The 18,499-nt window shown below is 47.3% G+C and overlaps 1 protein-coding gene across 1 annotated transcript in view; it reads left to right on the forward strand.

Annotated features, from left to right (window-relative positions):
* Positions 1–17,845: 17,845 nt before the first annotated feature.
* Positions 17,846–18,499, forward strand: part of LOC122161706 (c-Maf inducing protein) — a 99,957-nt gene continuing 99,303 nt past the window's right edge. Inside the window, exon 1 of the mRNA XM_042821283.1 lies at positions 17,846–18,151. Coding sequence (XP_042677217.1) covers positions 17,846–18,151 — 306 coding nt within the window. The remainder of the gene's footprint in view (positions 18,152–18,499) is intronic.

Genomic DNA, 18,499 nt, shown 5'->3' on the forward strand with positions numbered 1-18,499 from the left:
TGTTTTCTGTCTCAGAGAGGGGAAAAAAACTGCCCTCCTTGCAGCCTTCCACCCCACCCCACTGTCTCTGCAGAAGCAGTGCACCAGGCAGCCATGATTTCAAGCTGCTTTTTGGCTCGGTCGCTTGACCAGAGCGGGGCTGGCTGTGCTGCCCTCACTGCTGCTGCCTGTGCTGCCCTCACTGCTGCTGCCTGTGCTCTGTCCCGTGGGCTCTGGCCCTGTGTTTGAGCTTTGCCACCCGGGAAAGCAGCAGCTGTGTGCAGGTGGCTGTGCTTGGCTGCCTTCTTACCTGCACGCAGGGACACGTGGCCCAGCTCGGGGCTCATCTCCCAGCAGTGGGGCTCTGACGTTTCCCACTGGCTGCATTGCTCTCACCAGCCCTAATCCTGCCTCAGGAGTAGGAAAGCCTTTAACACGCCGTGTAATTTTCTGGCAAGACAGATGACAATAATGATCCCTTTCAGGGCACCTGGGCAGGAGGGGTTTTGCTGATGCTATAAATACATCAGGTTGGGGTAGGAGTCACAAAAGGAAGGCAGGCTTTGAAGTGCTAAATGCTGCCTGCCTACCAGGTGCCTTGTGCTGCTGCTGTCTGTGCTGAGCACTGCTGCCTGCCTCCATGGGGGAGAAATCCAGTCTCATCTCCTGCAGTCTGCAGCCTTCATCAGCTGCAAGTCCTCCTCCCATCCCACTTCCAGCCATTCTACAGCATCCCCTTTTTGTTTAGGGGAGGCTCACGTTCGTTATTAACAAAAATTTCTCTGAAAGGGTGATGATGCAGTGGCACAGCTGCCCAGGCAGATCGTGGAGTCACCGCCCTTGGAAGTGTTAAAGAACCATGGGGATGTGGCACAGGGGGATGTGGGCAGGTAGGGGTGGGTTGATGGTTGGGCTTGGTGAACTTAGTGGTCTTTTCTAATCTTAATGAATCTATGACAAGAGAGAGTGCTGACAGTGGCCTGCGCAGTGAAATGGAAGGATGACCTGTAGCCTGCTGTCAGCGCCAAACCTGGTTTCACCTTTGCTTTTCCTTCACGTGTTGACCTCACAGGGACAGGGAGGGCTGTGCTGCTGCTTGTGAGCAAGTCCTGGAGTGTCTTTGGCCTTCATCTCTTGCTTGTAATACATTTGCGTTGGAGGATCCCTTCAATAGGCAAAGGGCCTGGACACCAGGCGGGGCTGTTCTCTCAGTGCAAGTCTCACTAGACAGCAGTTGAATCTTCTTTTTCATTGGTTTAGTTGCCCTTTCAGTTCCCCATCCTACTGAATAATGCTGCAGAATCCATTTTCTGTCTCTCAGTCCATCTCTTTGTTTCAGCTATGCCTGTGCTGCTCCCCTTGCTGCTGTAGTGCGAAATGTTCAGGGAGTAATGCAAAACTCCCTCATCTGAAAGTCTCATACCACATCTTAGAGCTTGCCATGAGGCACAGAACATTGCTGGTTCTACCTGCTTTGAAGAGGAAAGGAAAACTGCAAGCACAATGCTGTCTGGTCTCAGCAGAAGCTTTGGAGACCAGCCTGTTTTCATGGAAATTGGGTTGTTGCTATTAGTTTGGTTTTATGTCAGGACTTGAGTGATTCCTAAATCGTTCTTCTTCTCATAAAGCGGTTTGTGAATCACACACATGAAGTGACAAAGTAAGCAAATCCTGCTTCCCTTTGATGCACGGTCACCAAAGCTTCTCATTTTTGACTAACTGTTCCCTGGAATTTTCTGGCTTATTATTAATATTTCAAGGAAAGTTATTAAAAAATAACACTACTACCTTGTTTTCTTGTTTAAAGAGAACAAGCAAGTTGTGTAAGCTAAAATGAAAACAAAACTGGTTTGCAGCTGAATAATTGTGCAACCTACATGTTAAGAAATGAGATGAGGAAAGGGCTGAGGAGAAACAGACCGGCGTGAACCCTGCAGGTGCAGGGCATTGGCTGGGGTTAAGCAGTCGCTGCTGAGTGCTGCACTCACTGCAGCCTGGTTTGGTAACAACGTTACGCCATCGTAGTGCTTCTCCCAAGTTGGGCAGGAGGCTCTGAGCGCAGAAATGTTCCATCTGTCTCCAGTCAGACGTGTGATGTCAAAACCAAGTTCCCCACTACCTGACAACTTTTCTATCCTTGCAGAATGGTGCTTCATATCCTGCAGGTATTGGGCTGCTGAATGATGCAGAAAGAAATCACTACATTTCTCTTTATCCGCTTTACCCAGATCTCTTTCTGGACTTTTATTTTTCCCTTTTTCCCTTAAGCTGTCCTGATCAGTGGTGCAATTGCATTGGCACTGGCTCTTGCTTTGAGATGGGAGAGGCTCTTCAGATTTGCACTTTGTTGTACACAAATGTAGTGTTATAAAGGCCCTACAGGTTCATGTTTTCTTGCCTTATTAGCTGCTGTAAACAGTTTGGGGGTAGCACAGCTATTGCCTACTTTAGCTTTGAGTTTGAAAAGGAAGATATAACATTATCCTGAATGTTTTGCTATCTGTAGAAGTGACTTCAGCTGAAGTCTTTGCTTTTTCCATGGTTCCGTGTTGAGACAACATCTTCTTGCAGGATTTCTCTGGGACATTCAGTTCTGTGGATGCGGTCTGGATTTGTGATTAAGGAAATCAATGTCTTTTCTCCATGATTGAATTCAACTCGGTTATCTGAGTTGAGGAGCATCAGAATAGTGTGGTTTAACTGAGAGAGCTGCCATCATCACAGCTGCAGGCATCTGCACCTTGTGCTCCTTTCTACAGAAGTGGACTCTTCCCTAAAAGTTCACACTGTTTCCAGCACACAATGCAACCGTTGCTCTTGGGTCTGACCCTGGGTTTCACATATGGAAATAGCATTAAATTTGCAAAGCAAAAAAAGGTTCCAGCCCAGCAAATACCTGGGGCTGTGGTTAGGTTTTGTATTTGCAGAACTTTTGGTCTGACTTGCCAAGGCCCCTGTGAGTACAGTGGGCTGGTAGACATGAAAGTGCTGTGTAGAGCTGGAATGGCACTGAGTTAAAATGAGTAGAGATTGGGAAATCTGGAAATTTGGAGAACAAAGGGGGGGTCTGATCAGCAGAATTTTCCACAGATTTTACCACCACACTCACTGTACCAGTTTATTAAAGAGGCCTAAAAAAAAAGCCTTACTTCTTGCCAGCCTGGGTGACTCCTATCACAGCTATGACAGGTTTATTCTATTTGCAAGTCAAAACAAGTTTCTGCTCTCTCTTGGAAGTACGCAATAATCAAGACAATCCTTATTGCTACACCAGCTATCAATGCCTATAATATTTGGTATTTGCACTTTCCTGGCACCATCCTGATTGGCAAGGCAAAGCTTGCTTGGGTGATGAGTTTAGCATAAGAGACTCTCCTCGTTAGCTATGGGTGCCATGAATCAGTATGATTAAGTGATTTGTCCAAAGCAGAAAACAGATTTAGTGTTTCTGTACTGCAGTCTTAATAAATCATGAGTGTCATCAAAAAATCATGTGTCAACAAATTCACAAATACTACCTAAAAATATTGCATCCTATCCCATAAATACGATCTGTTTCTATTTATACTATGGGCCTCAGACCTTTACCATTTATTTTTTTCCACAGAATGCCTAGAAACTTGAAATTATGGTAGTTTAAATCTTCTCCATGTTGAGCAAATGTCATCGGTGGCCTGAGCTCTGGTCCTTGCTCTCGTCTGCAGTGAGTGACTTGCAGGATAGAGGACAGATAACCTTTGAGGTGCCAGGGAATCACTGAAGATTGCCACCTGTCCTCCTGACTTCAAAGTCAGTTCATGCATTGGAGGACGTGCCTCTCTTGTTTCCTGTTTTGAGACAGGAGGAACTGCCACACCACAGGCTGCTTGATCCAAGGTGCTCGTCCTCTTGGCTAAGACTCTCCCCCTCCTTAGCAATCTGTGTTGAAAAGAGTCATTTGGGGAGCAGAGCCCTGTGATGGAGTGTAGAGCAGAGGAAGGAGGAAAGGCTGTCCACACAGGTAGCTTGGAAGGACTGTTCAGAGCTTCTTGTGTACAGAAGTGCTTGCTGTCAGCTGACTTCTTCAGTGGGATGAGCATAACTTCTACTCTGCTCCTGCTCAGAAGCTCTTCCCTAGCTGCAGGGGCAGCCTCCTTTGGCCACAGGGCTCAACATGATCAGATCTTGCCTTTAATGCCTCACTGCACAGTGATGCTGCTGGAAGGAGGAAGTATGAGCAAGGCAAAACCGCTCCGGTACCTTAGCCCTGCTCCCTCCCTTTGCTCTTCTGGTTATATGAATGCTTTTCTGCTCCTCAGCAGAAGTGTTGTGCAATGTTCTGCAGGAGAGGAGCCTTGGCTGTACACCCCTGTGCTTCTGCTGAGAGAAAGGCTGCATCCATTCCCCTATAAACTTAGGAGCTACTTCAGCAAATTCACGCACTTGAATCTGCTTTCACAAGGCTAACTGGTGACAAGGGACACCAGAATCTCTTCTGAGACTTTTCACCCAAGTATTATGCAAATTGTATGTAAACTTCCTCTCACCTTGTGAGATGAGCCATGCCTGAATGCCATTTTTGTAGATGGGTTTGGTGCTGGGGTTTGGAGTTGCCCCATCCTACCCTGTGCCAATCCTGAAGCATCCCCAAGGGCAGCCCACCAATGAGCCCAGAAACTCCCAACGTTTTCTGGGCTCAGGCTGACGCTCTGAAATCTCTCCCATGTGACTTCCCACCGAGTAGCCAGTGGGTTTCCCAGTGGCTGGGGTCAGGGTAACTCCTTTCCGGATAGAGCCATGATGCTGATTTGGCAGAACCAATCTCTGTGTGGCTGCTGGCAGAAGTGGCCCCGCTCCCACAGTTGCTGGTAGGCAGCTTTGGTAAGTGCTGCTACCAAAGCTTGGCCAGGACCAGACGTTCTTAGGGAGGCAGCAGAGCTGCAAGCAAGCATTGGTCATGTACCACGGACCAAGCTCATCAGGCTCCCTGCTGCTTGTACACTGCCAAATCCTACTTCCTCTGATGCTCTTTCAGTATTAGCACACCAGGTCATATGTCTGATGGGTGCAGGGACAGGGAAGTCTCACCAGAACTTTAAGGTTTGTGGGCATCTGGCTGGGGCCAACTTTGTTTCTGTCTCTCCTGGCCTCTGTGTTACTCATTTCTCCATATATATATATATATTTAATTCCCTTAAAATGGCTCAGCAGGGCCATACCTCCAAATCCCCTGTTTACACTGCATTTGAGCGGATTTACGCTCTGTGCATTCAAACCTCAGTTTGCTTTGCACTAACCTCTCTGTGCAGGCAATCCCCAGTAACTGTGTTGCCCAAAGCATCTTGCCCACTTGAATCGGGATAAGTACGTGCTTCCCAGCGGGTCCATTGTTCTGCTGCTAAATATCGCTCAGTTACCCTACCGAGCCAAGCCTGATTTGTATCTGTGGATTCTGCAAGGCAGGCTGTGGAATGCAAATTATTCTGGTGTATTTGCAGGTCTGCGCTGAGGAGGAGCACAGGAGCTTGATCCTTCTATTTCTCAATGGCTCGTTATTATTATGTAAGTTGTGTTGCCCCACCACTTTGAGATACATTGCTGGGGTTTTGCAGGTCGCTGTTCTTTTGTAAGAGAGCCCGGGATCACAAAAATTGTGTGCATATCTAGCAGGGAACCAGCATTCCAGTGGTGATCGCACTACTTGTATGCAAACCTTTCTTCCAAAATCTCACCCAGAATCTATCTCCAGGCAAAGGTGGTGTCTCCTCAAGCACTTCACAGCGCTCAGTTGCTTAGAGAAGAACTCTGACGGCAGATAATGCTGTTAGCATAGCAGTCTAATGTAAGGCAGACTGCTTTCCACCCGCTCTTTTATCTCAGGTAAACAATATAATTTTTTGCTTTCACTTAATAACCCCAACTACCAAGAAGTAGAGGAATAATTTGGTCACTGGATGTTCATTTGGTGGAGAGCACAGAAGTGGCTGCAAATGCTTGCAGGTTTTAATAACTCTACGAAGTTACATTCCAGTCATTCTGGCTACTTGTCCCTTCTGCTCTACTTCTGAACAAAAGAAGCAATTTTATTAGCTGTCCAAATGAGAGTTTTAGGGACTTTCTTACACAGAACAAGGCAAGAGGAGGTTAAAGCCCCCCTCCCCCTCGCACACGCTTGCTCCCTCTCAAGCAGCTATCCCTGCTCTTACAGGCAGGCTAGGTGGATTAGCTGCGGTGCCAGGAAAGAATGATGATCCCACTCAGCACTAAAGTGCCCTGTGGGGAGGGATGACCTAGAAGGGAGCTGTGAGGAGGGCTGGGAGAATGGTGAGAGGAGGCACTTCTGCCTTACGTGTGAATTAAAATGTGTTTGATTACAGGATGGATCTAGGGCATCAGTGTGTCTCTGAGTCCTGCACGTAATGTCTCACAGATGAAAGGACTGTCTGGATGCAAGGATCTCGGCGCTTTTGGCAACCTCGTCCTTGATCTGAGTTGGCTCCTGTGCTGATGCACACCGCTGCATTGACACCACCGCTCTGACATCCAGGCCAGTTTTGTCACAGGCTTTGGTTTCTCCAGGAAGCTCACCTCCGAGTTTCCTCCATTAGCAGCGCTCTATCCCACCTCCCCTCCAGCTGCTGTATGGGGTGCTTTCCTGCGGATATCCACATCTGGTTTGTTAAGTGCTCTCTGCACCTCACAGGCAGGACCTGTCTGGGGATACCTTTGCTTGCATTCAGAGCCGGTATTAAAAAATGCTGGCACTAAACAAATGAACGCTGTCCACTCGAGCAAAGCCAAGACTCATCTTGAATACATGCTTCCTCTTCTGCTTTCTGTAATTTTGTGCTCTGAGTGGTTTCTGACTGACTTCCAGCAAGGTAATGGTCGACCTAACTGCTGTCACCTTCTATCAGTTAAATACAATTTGGATTTTATTTATCTCGTGTCTTTAGCAAGCTCTCTGATGTGACTTCTTCCTGGAAAAAAAAATTCCGCCTGTTGCTGTCCTTACACAAAATAAAGTCTGTCTGTGTTCTTGCCACGTTTAGCTCTATATATATCCCTGGTACACAGAGGAGATATCAGCTTGGGAATTGGCATGCTGAGAGTAAATAAATGAATTTACAGTAAAGCCTGGTTATTGTTTTTAAAGACCTATTGAAAGGAGAAGACTGTTGTTAATTTTCTCTCATAATCTCATTTCAAGATGTGCAGCCTCCACTGGTCTGTCGGAGTGGGCCTGTGCTGTTATCTTTGCTCTCCAGTTGGAAACCCAGAGGACGCTGGCTCCTGGCTGTGCTCAGCAGCAGAAGACCTTTCCATCATGGGACGGGATCCTGAGGGCCGCTGAAAAGAGCTGTTAATCCTGTGCTGTTTGCTTTGCACACCACACCCCTGCTTATTGCCCACAATCTAAATTACAGGGGCGGCCAAACTTGCTTCCTGTTAAAAACAATAGCCCTGGCTGACACATCACATCGTAATGCGCGGAGTGGGGGGGAATGGTGGGGTGGGTTTTATGGGCAGATGGGTCCTGGCCCTGCTGGGGGCTGTCAGCAGGGTTACCGCAGTGCTGGACAGATAGATGGCAGCTGGGGAAATATGTAGGGGGTGCTGCTGGTGGTCTGCCACAATGGGAAGTTGCTTGGAGGATGTTAATGAGGGCAAACCTCGCTGGGAATGTGGGGGAAGCTTCCTGAAAAGGATCATCTGAAGTTGATGAATTCAGTAAGAATTACTGTAGGAAAGCTAGTGAGTGTCCAGCTGTCTTAAAATCTCAGATGAGCTCTTCTCTGTAAGAAGAAGGATACTATTTTATTGCAGGAAATATTTTCATTAGGCAACTTTCATCTGGAGTATGTTACATGGGATATTAGACCTAATTTCCTCTGTTTCTTTTACCTCCTCTAGTCAATGTATGTAACGGTCAGAGCTGATGTTATTGGTGTCTAATAGCGTGATGGGGAAGAATTGCACCGGGCAGGAGTTGGTCCCTCTGCAAACAGGGGCTTTACAGCAGGTCCCAGGTACTTCCCAGGTACTGTGCTGAATCACAGCCAAAATGTCACAGAGGACATAGGTAACATACCCAGCTCCTTGTGTGCAAACGTTTTTGCATTCACAGCATTTGGCCCACAAAGGCCAGGACCAGCTGGGTGTGAACAGGGCTGCTGTCCTTTGAACACATGGCCACCAGTGCCAAAAAACTGTGAGGTTGTTTTTTTTTCTTTCTGATGTATCGAGACATTCCTAGTGAATGTGCAGAAAATCCTTCACTTTCATACAATCTGAAGATGTGCAGCACTTTGAAGTAGGAATTGCCTTTTTCTCCTTTGAAATAAAGAACATTCTTGCACACAGGGCCGGGTCCTTGCACGCTGCTGCTGCCCCATGTTTACTCTGGTGAGGTGCCACCGAGGTTGGCTGTTTTTGCTGCAGCTGAGCTGGCCCAGCACCACAGCAAAGGGGTGGTGAGTCAGGCCCACGATTGTTGAAGTGCAGGAAAACGAGCTGTATGTGCAATGTGATCTGGGCACTGGAGCTGGAAAATCTGTAGGAACCCTTTTGCTGTTGGTTGGAGGAGACTTATGTTATGAAAGTGTTCCTGGGCCACTATTGAGGCTTATTTTTCAAGGGATGTTGGCATGTTGGGAAATTGTGCTTACTTCGATTTTAATGTTCTTTTGTTCTGCATTCTGACTCAGAATAATACCTTTCCCCTACGAGCCAGAATTACAGCTGGAACCAGGTTAGGGGTTCAAAATGAATCCAGTTTTCCAGAGATCTGCCTCGCTAATTGGAGTTAGAAGTAATTTTCCCTATCTCTACCCACAATTTCCAAGGGAAAATCCCAGGTGTACGCTGGGAATCCTGGTTGTGCTCTGGGAAGGTTCTTTGTCCCTGCTTTTGTTCTTGCTGTGGGATCAGATGACGTCTGGCTCCATCGCTTTGTCAGCCTTTAGGTAATTTACTGCTTCTATCTCTCATCTACCATGATCTATACGATCCTCCCCTGAGACATGTTAATGTCTGGAATGAACTCCCCCTTCTTCCCTGGTGAACACTAAGGCAGATGATTAACTGTACCCAAGTCTACCCCTTTTTCTCCGTAAATTAGCCTTCACTGTCTTCCCCCTTCCTTTCCTTGGCTTTCGCTAACAACCTCATGAAACGTCTGACTCCTTGCTTTTTTTCTAGGGAAAAAATTTAAACAAAACCACATTCAGGCACACAGACATACACACGCAGAATACGAACAATGAGCATTCACAGACACCCAACAGCATGCTCACAGAGATGTGCTTATATAGAGATACGATGACGTAAATCAACACCCAGCAGCATTTATTAAATTACCCAGTTATATACACAGAGGCACAGGCAGATGGGTAAAGACTGTATTTTTTCTGGTGGATGAATGGAAACATTGCTTCGGTGCCCACAGGAGGATATTTTGGAAAGCAGTGGCAGCACCACATATTGAAGGCGATACCTCTTTATTCACTCTTTTGGACTAATTGGCTTATGCCAGGACATGGCAGCTACAGCTGCATACCAAGTGTGAACCCACACGGTTTCATAATCAGTGTGAAAACAGGGCAGCAGACTTTCCTGAAATCCTCCCCTCTTCCCAGGCAATGACTGATTCCAGAAACTGCATCCTAAATTCCTCCTTTGATTGCCCTGGGCAGCCTATGTCTTCCTTCTTTCTTTCTGAAGAACTATGAAAGGAAACTAACGAGCCTGCCATGATTTCCATAACTCTCATTTGGATATTCATTTACAGGTGCTAGTAACAGAAAGCTAATTCTTGGACCCTAAAATGGCTCCCTTCCCAGCTGTTTGTGTGGTGCTGCTTTAGGGTACAGGGTTGCTGTAGGCCCTGTGTACAATTAGGAGAAGATTTATTCCCAAAAGCAGCTGCACAGTTCCAAATAGGCTTCTTTCTTGCATGCCCACTGTCCTCAAAGTGTGGGGCACTGGAAAACACTGAGGTTCATTAATGGCTTATACCTGGGTACCCCCACACCCACTTACAGAGAGAAGTGAACTCAAACAGCTGCCTGCAGTAAGCTGGCTCTCTAGCTGAATTTTTTTTTTATGGCTCACATACAGTTTTTTGTTTCTTTTTCCATTTAAAAATGCTGCTAAGCTAGCTGTAATCTCATTAGATGTGCTTGAACCATGAGATCCACCTGCATCCTCAGTCTATCATTCGTATAGCATGATGCCTCCAAACATTCCAGCCCTATGATCCCTACTCACACTCTCCTGTGCAGTACACCTCCTGCTAACTTCACAAATTTTATTTCTTGTTTCACTGTCAAAATTCGAATAGTGTTTAGAACTGCTCTGATTCTTTTTTCTTTCGACAGCAGAACAAAAAAGAGGCCAAACTCACATTGTTTGTGCTCACAAACAAGACCTGCTACACACAATGCCTTTATTCTGCTGCTGTTGTGATATACAAATGTAAATTGATACCCATTGGTGCAACCTGCTAATGGAGGTAACCAATTTGCAAGTTGCTTTTCAGCTGTGCCATCCATAGTACTCCCAAGGTTGTACCAAAGAATTGAACAACTGGTGCTAAATAGGTGTTTCTTTCCTACAGTGCCCTTTTTTACCTGTCTTTTCAAACTTAACGTAGCATTAACAAAAACCTCCAGCAATATGTGTTCTTTTTGGCTTTTTTCCTATGTTATAAAACATAGCCTTATACACCGACAGTACACTGAAATGCCTCCCTTTTGCAATAGTGTGGTTTCTCAGAACCTCTGATTTCTGTGGTCAGTCTTAGCCACTACAAAACCTATGTGCATCATTATTCTTTTTCATGCTCTTTTTTTTCCTTTTTCCCCTAGTTGTGATATCCGATGCATTTCTTTTAGGTATGTAGTACAGTTTGTCTATGTGGGTGAAACCTGCCATTACTGACCATCTGTTCTTTTCATATAAATCTCTGGATTTGTCAGCATCTTGCTCTGTTGCATGTCAGCTGGGGACTGACCTAAGCAAATCATTGCGATTCTCTCATTTTCCCCTTAGATTACCAAGACTACAAGGACATTACGCTTTCAAGAAACCAGCTGTGCTTTGCTGGTAAAAATAAAAAGGTGTGTAGTTACCAAAGCACGTCCCAACAGCTGATTTTGTTAATTGTATCTGGGAATCTGTAAATCATCAAAAAATAGAAGTGTGTTAAATTGATGCTCCTCTCTGCCCTTTGTTTTCTTAGAATTCGTAGTCCAAGGACTGCCTTTATATTTATTTAGAAGGTGCTCAGCACAACAAAGGCACTAGCACCAGGTGTGCTCTGTTATCAGGTGAGAGTTCACACCTCACATCAGAACCCTGTTCACGTAAACGTAACATTAGGGAAGGACCGAGAACCAGTGGGAGAGCTGCAGCTGCACTTTGTGTAACACTGCATTTAAACAGTTGAAACACACGATTTAGTAATAAAAAGATAATAAAAAGAACAATCAAGAATGTTATTTAATCTTTTCTTTTGTCCTCCCAGACACCTCTGCACCAGAGAATCTGTGGATACTAATCCTGCTAATACTCCTGACACTTTTACAGTCTGGTTTTTTTTTTTTTTTTTTTTTTTTTTTCAGGTCATTTGAAAACATCCAAGACTTTCAGCATTTCTTCCACTTCTCATTTCACTTCCCCAGAGTGTTGGTTCAGTGACTGAAGATACACTTCCCTAATCTGTGGACTACCTTTTTCTTTCTTAGTTGCTCTTCCTCTGTTTTGAGGAAACTTCACCTTACTGTGGCAAGCCCACAGCTCTGCATCATATCCCATTTGCTTTGGACTTTTAATGCTTGTTCTGTGTTACAGTGATCTTTTATGAGTGTTAATAACAGTGCCTTTTTGGATTGATGAGCACTCACAGCTTGGATGTGACCTATTGATGGAATAGGAAGTATTAGCTGGAGGTGGGAAGATGAGGTAACAGTAATGCAGACAGTTCAGCGGAAATGGTGACTTTCCACAAAGTGCTGCCAAATAAAAGCTTTTACGTGCATCTTAAAGGAAAAAGGCAGCAGCCTGAGGAATTTTGTTGGAAGCCTTTCTTTCTTCTAGGGCTTTTTCCATGCCTAGATATGTGGTGACCCTACAAGAGGGTAGAAAGATGCACATGAGGGAGAAATTTACCACTTAGGGCTGCTGTCACTTAGAAGGGTGATGCAGGAGAATGATAGCTGGTACCATCTGCACTGTCTAATTGGGTGCAGCAACACAGAGAAGAAATTTTAGGCCCGTACCTCTTCCTCTGTATCTTCTGCTGATTTCCTTCCTATCTACTTGTCAGTTTGTTTTAGTTGCCTTTTTGTTTCTCTTTGTCCTATTCAGCCTTAGACTTGAGAATACTGACTTGAGACTTCCTCTTTCCACTTAAATAAATTCCTCACCACAGCAAGTCTGTTAATGCTGGTTCAGCTCAGACATTTTTTAACCTTCACGTATAGTGCTCCATCCTACCAACACCAGGTAAAAGTCAGACTGGAGCACTGTTCAGATCAGCAGATGGCAGGCTCCTTCTAGCAATTGATACCACCAGCTTCGTCCTACATACTCCTGCATCAGAACATCTGATGGTGACGGGCAGTAAAAAAGCAATGATTTCTGCATCATGCACGCAGAAGTGTGCATTGTGTCAGAGAGGAATCAAAGGTAGATGTGTTACCATAGTCTGCGTGGCACGCAGTTAGCAACATACTGTTATTGGCATCAGCTGGGAAAGCGAGAACACAGTGAGGGAGTAAACTTGAGAGGAGTAGAAATCTGAATGCCAGAGATGGAGTCTGGAGACTGGAGTCTGATTTCCCTCTTTAGACATCACCTGTGGAGGTGTCTCCCAGAATTGATGCCAGGCTTAGAAGTGGGTGATGAGAAATTTGGGTAAGAGATGCTTGAAAATCTTAATTGTATGCATTTGTGATTGATGGCCCTAATCAAGCCTGTCCTTCCCTCAGGGGCAAATACAGAACTGCTCCTTTCAGGGTGGTTTCTTTAATCTTTATCTAGATAGGTTTAAAATATCCATCGCTCTTTTTGGGAAACAATTCTGTTTTATGACTTGCTGTAGCTTCCTAAGGAGCCACTACAGTGATTAACTCAAACTTCAAATGCAGGACTTCTAGCACTATTGATACAGCACCTCTTTTATGTTTCATATGTTTGCCTGAATGTATTGTATTTCCCAGTTTCACCGAAGAGTGGTTTAAAAGTATTTTTAACAATACAGCATTGTTATGAGAATGAGCTGACTACCCAGTCTGATAGCAGGAATTTGCTCTGAGTCAACAGTGGTAATTTACAAGCATTGACTAACAATTCCATAATCCACACAACACCTCTGTGAATAAGGGAAGAAAGCTCCATTATCTCTAGTATGCATCAAGGATTAAAATATGAGTGGGACAGCTGCTGTGTAAGAGTCTGAACGGATACTGAATACGAGTTGGGAATTCCTGGTGCTTGCTTCTCTATTTGGCAAAACCACCTCACATTTCTGTACTGATATCTCTCAGGGACTTGTTGAGCCTACAATAGCAGTGGGGTTCTTGTTTTGTTTTATTGTGGTTTTTGTTTTTTGATAGCGAGTATGAATGCAGTAGGCCTTTACAGCCTCCAACTGTAAAAATTTCAGTGAAACAACAGAAGCAGGTTTGTTTTCTTCCTTCTTTGATTGGACTGTAGAAAGATTTTGCCTGAACCATTATTATCATATTATTCTGTAAAACAAGTCAGGAATCATGCAAAGGTGGAGGAAAGAGTTATCTTATTCCTCCTTCTAGCTTTCCCTTTGAAATCATACTACAAATCCTGCTAATCCTCTTTGGGGAGAGTGCTCTGGCCCTTGTTCCTGTCTCCCCTCCTTTAGCTTGTCATACAACACTACTGCATGGGTATACTCTCATACAAGGTGCCTTTAGGCAACAGCTTTTTTCCCTGTGTACATTTTGGCACCTCAAGTGTTTTCTCATGGGTTTTCCAGGCCCCCCACTGCTCTACAGCCTGTGTTATTGGCACTGAGCAGTATTCACAAATTACCCATCTTCTTTTCCTTCAGAATGTCACATTGTTTTTGTTCTAACACACTGATGTATCTGCTCACAAAAATTAGATTCCCGAAAGAAAATTAAAAAACAAACAACACAGTGACCCCTGAACACCACTTTGCAATACTGTGATACATGTACAGCTGAGATGTCTGTTGGGCTGCATGGAGACAAAATGATAGAACACTGAGGTTGGAAAAGACCTCCAAGATCATCCACTCCAACTGTCCACCTACCACCTCCACTTCCCCACTAAACCATGTCCCTCAGTACCACATCCAAATGCTTATTGAACGCCTTCAAGGGTGGTGACTCCACCACTTCCCTGGGCAGCCTGTCCCAGCACCTGGCCACTCTTTTGGAGAATAAATTTCTCCTAATATCCAACACGAACCTCCCCTGCTGTGACTTGGGGCCATTCCCTCTTGCCCTGTCCCCAGTTACACGTGAGAAGAGACTGACACTCCTGGTCACAACCTCCTCTCAGGTAGTTATAGAGAGCAATAACATCTCCCCTGAGCCTCCTCTTCTCCAGACTCAAGAATCCCAGTTCCCTCAGCCACTCCTCATACAACCTGTGCTCCAGATCCCTCACCAGCTCCATTGCCCTTCTCTGAACATGCTCCAGAGCCTCGATGTCTTTTGTGTAGTGAAGCGCCCAAAACTGAACATAGTTTTGAAGTGTAGCCTCATCAGAGCTGAGTACATGTGGACAACCACCTGCCTGGTCCTGCTGGCTATATTATTTCTTATATAAGCCAGGATGCCATTGGCCTTCTTGGCTACCTGGTCACGCTGCTGGCTCATGTTCAACCGAGCATTGACCGCACTCCCAGGTCTATTTTGTTCATACAGGGAAGGCAAGACATCCGGCTTCTGCTTGGTATAATTTGTATGGAATGTGAGAAGGGGTTTTAGTTTTAATGTGCTCAGCCTAGGGTCACATTTGCTGCAGGTTGGATGGCTAAAGCACATTTCAGCAAGCAGCATGTTTTGATTTCACTTGTCAGGGCTTTTGGTTGCCCCATGTTGGCAGGCAATGTGAGATTTCATACCTGTTCTGTGTTGAATTTCCTTCAGAGATCACCTGCAGCCTAGAAGGGTGGATTCAGTGATCTGCAGACATAGCACCGCTATGGGGCTGTGTCCTTGGCTTGCTAGCAGTGGTGCTGCCTGATGTGCTGTCCTTTTGCAATATCTCAGTGAATTTCAACATCAAGCTGCAGATTTCAAGCGAGGGCCTGGATCTTGCCAGCTAACTCATGTGTTGGCTGCTGCAGACCACTGCTTTTTTTGTTTCTTTCTGTAATACACGAGTTGAAAACCTCTACTCTGATTTGCAAGGAAATTCACTTGAAATCATCAAACTCTCTTTGCATACTGCCCTCCTATTGTCAGACAGCTGTCAGTGATGACAATTCTGGTAGATTTAAAGCAGTGGTTTGAGCAGGTGGCTAGTTTGCACGAACTCGCACCAAAATAGTCTCATTGGTTACAGTTCTGACTGATGGAAGTGTTGCTGTAGGGGAGTGTGTGCAAACAGTCCTACCATTGAGACCATTATTGCGAGAACCAGAACAGTGCAGTGGGTCAGACAAGAACACGTCTCCCTTGTATCAGCCCATCGTAGGAAATCCTAGAAACAGAGTTCCTGCAGAGAAAAGCTTACATCTAAACAAAGCTGTCCTTTTAAAATTTAGTTTGGAAATCTTTTTTTTTTTTTTTTTTTAAATTCCCTTCTCCCTTCCCTTCCCTTCCCTTCCCTTCCCTTCCCTTCCCTTCCCTTCCCTTCCCCACTCTCTTTTCTTAATAGGAGATCAACACAAATTTACAGGTATGGGTAGATCTGATTTAATTTGTGCAAACACATGTGTCAATCACCCCTCACAGTGTACGGTATACAAAGCTCTGTGGGAGCTGCTTGTAATAGTTAGCACACAGTGGCTGGTTAGTTTAAGTTCAGGAAGAAACCAAGGCTTTTAGATATGGACAAACTGAACTTCTACAAAAGAGGTTTTTGTCTTCCTGTTGGTTGTATCATTCCTGTTATTAAATGAGAGTCTTTCTGCTAGCTTTAGCCAAATTCTGCAATTCTGTGCATCATTCTAGAAACTGGTATTTAGAAGCACTCTGGCAACTTCCAAGCTTTTTCTAGATAATTTTGATGCTGACATTCAACAAAAGTATTCACAGAGTTTGCTAGTATTGATAGGTTACAAAATCCTTCCCCGCTGAAAGTGTTTAACTAGCAATTCTGCTGTCAGATGCAAGCCGATTTCAACAGAACGGCTTTACAGCAACAGTCACGATGGACACGCTCAGAATTGTGCACCATGCAGTCAGGAGTTGTTTCTAACAGCCGCCAACACAAAAGGCTGGACAGCAAAAGCTCCCAACCCTTCCAGTCGCAGCTCGCCTCTCCGCTTTGTAACTGTGACTCCCGATGTGAACCTAAGTTTCAATGGGAGTTTTCTCCAGGGCAGGTGATGGCTCTGCTGGAACTGCACCCCTGCCTTTCCCATTAGCAAGGAGTTTCAACATTTGAGATTTAGATTTCCTGACTGTTGTGCTGAAGCAGCCCAGTATGTTTCTCCTCAAGTCCTGACCTGGGCTGGGCCTAGCACGATGCATCCCAACGTTTGGTAACACGTGTGTGTATTATATGATATACATGATATGATATACATGTTATTGGTCGTGGCGTGGTGGTTCAGTTCAGGAAAATGGGAGCAAGATCCACAGCCTGCGACTTCCTTGGCCTTTGGATTGTCGGGCCATCGCCCAGCCCTGAGGCAGGGCCGCCCCCACCCTGGGGCCTGCCCCGGGGCTATCTATCGTGATTGAACACAACAAAACCCCTTTTTCTTCCCTTTTTCAACAGCCTTTTCCTCAGGGCGGAGGGCTGCCCTCCGGGGGCGCGCAGGTGTGCCCACACACCTCCGCCCTTCCCTGGGCAGTTTCCTCAGGGTCGCACCGCCCTCCCCGGCCCCTCTGAGAACGGGGGAGGGGCGCGGCGACCGCGCTGCTTGCGCGGGAAGAGGCGCGCGCGGCCGCCAACGCCGCTGCCGCCGCTGCCCTCGGCGGCTCCGCGGCCATTGACGTCAGGGAGGGCGGCACGTGACCTCGCCGGAGCCAATCGGCTGCGCCCGGAGCGGCTTCGGCGAGAGAGGCAGTGGGCAGCGCTCTCTCCTCTCACCGCCTCCTCCCGCGGTGGCGGCGCGTGCGGGGACACCACACACACACACACACAGAGACACGCACACACACACACAGATATACACACAGAAACCCGCCCGCCCGCGCCACACGCACACACACAGACAGACACACACACACATACACACTCACATATACGCGCCCGCGCCCCGGCCACGCGCGGGCACCCACGCACCCACCTACATGCACACGCGCGCCCGCCGCCGCCCGCTGTCGCGCACACGCCCCGGGGGGAAGGAAGGAGCCGCGGCCGGCCACCCCGCAGCCCCGCGCCGAGCTCCCGCCGCCGCCTTTTGTCTGCAGCCCACGCCGGGAGCCGGGCGTGGATGTGGCGCTGCGGGAGCGGCGCGGGGCCCCGCCGCGGGGCGGAGGGGGAAGTTTGAATTCGGCTTCTGATCGCTTCCCTTGAACCCCGCTCCCTCGCCCTCTCCGGCGGCTTTGTGTTTTTTTTTTTTTTTTTTTTTTTTACAGGCCTGTGATTTTTATTATTTTCCTCCTCCTCGATTTAAATTTTTGAGCCCGCCGCGTGGGGTCGGATCTCCTTTCTTTTCCTCTCCCCGCCTCCGCCCGCCGCCATCCCCTCAGCCGCGATGGATCGCAGCGGCGGCGGCGGCGGCGGCTCTGGCGACCGCGGGCAGCGCGCAGAGGACGGCAGGGCGCTCCCCGCAGAACCGCCGCCGGGCCCCGAGGGCACCCGCCCCGCAGCCGCGCCGTGCCGCCGGGCCCTGCTGCACTGCAACGGCATGAGGTACAAACTGCTGCAGGAGGGGGACATCCAGGTGTGCGTCATCCGGCACCCCCGGACGTTTCTCAGCAAGATCCTCACCTCCAAGTTCCTGCGGCGGTGGGAGCCGCACCACTTGACCCTGGCGGACGGCGCCGTCGCTTCGGCCACGGTGAGTGGAGCGGGGGACGCGGCGTTTGGGGGTGAAAACGCGAGGTCGTGGCACCGCGCCGCTCTTCGGTCGTTAATTCGGGCTTCGCCGCGCCCCCCGCGCCCCCCGGCGATCAATGGGCCCAGGGCGGCGCGCGGGCGCGGCGCGGGAGCGCGCTCCGGAGCTCCGCGTGCGGCTCCGCGTCGGTGGGGATCGGAGCCCCTGATTCGGGCTGACGGCCCTGGGCGCAGCGCGCTGCTTTACGCGGCTTCTGACCGGGCGACGCTGCCGTCGTGCCCCCCTCCTCCCTTTTTATTTATCTCTTTTTCCTTCTTCTTTTTTTTTTTTTTTTTTTTTTTTTTTTTTTTT

This window comes from Centrocercus urophasianus, unplaced genomic scaffold (genome assembly GCF_019232065.1).
Source record: "Centrocercus urophasianus isolate 14NV4802_14NV808 unplaced genomic scaffold, USGS_Curo_1.0 seq_2, whole genome shotgun sequence".
NCBI classification, from domain to species: Eukaryota; Metazoa; Chordata; class Aves; order Galliformes; family Phasianidae; genus Centrocercus; species Centrocercus urophasianus.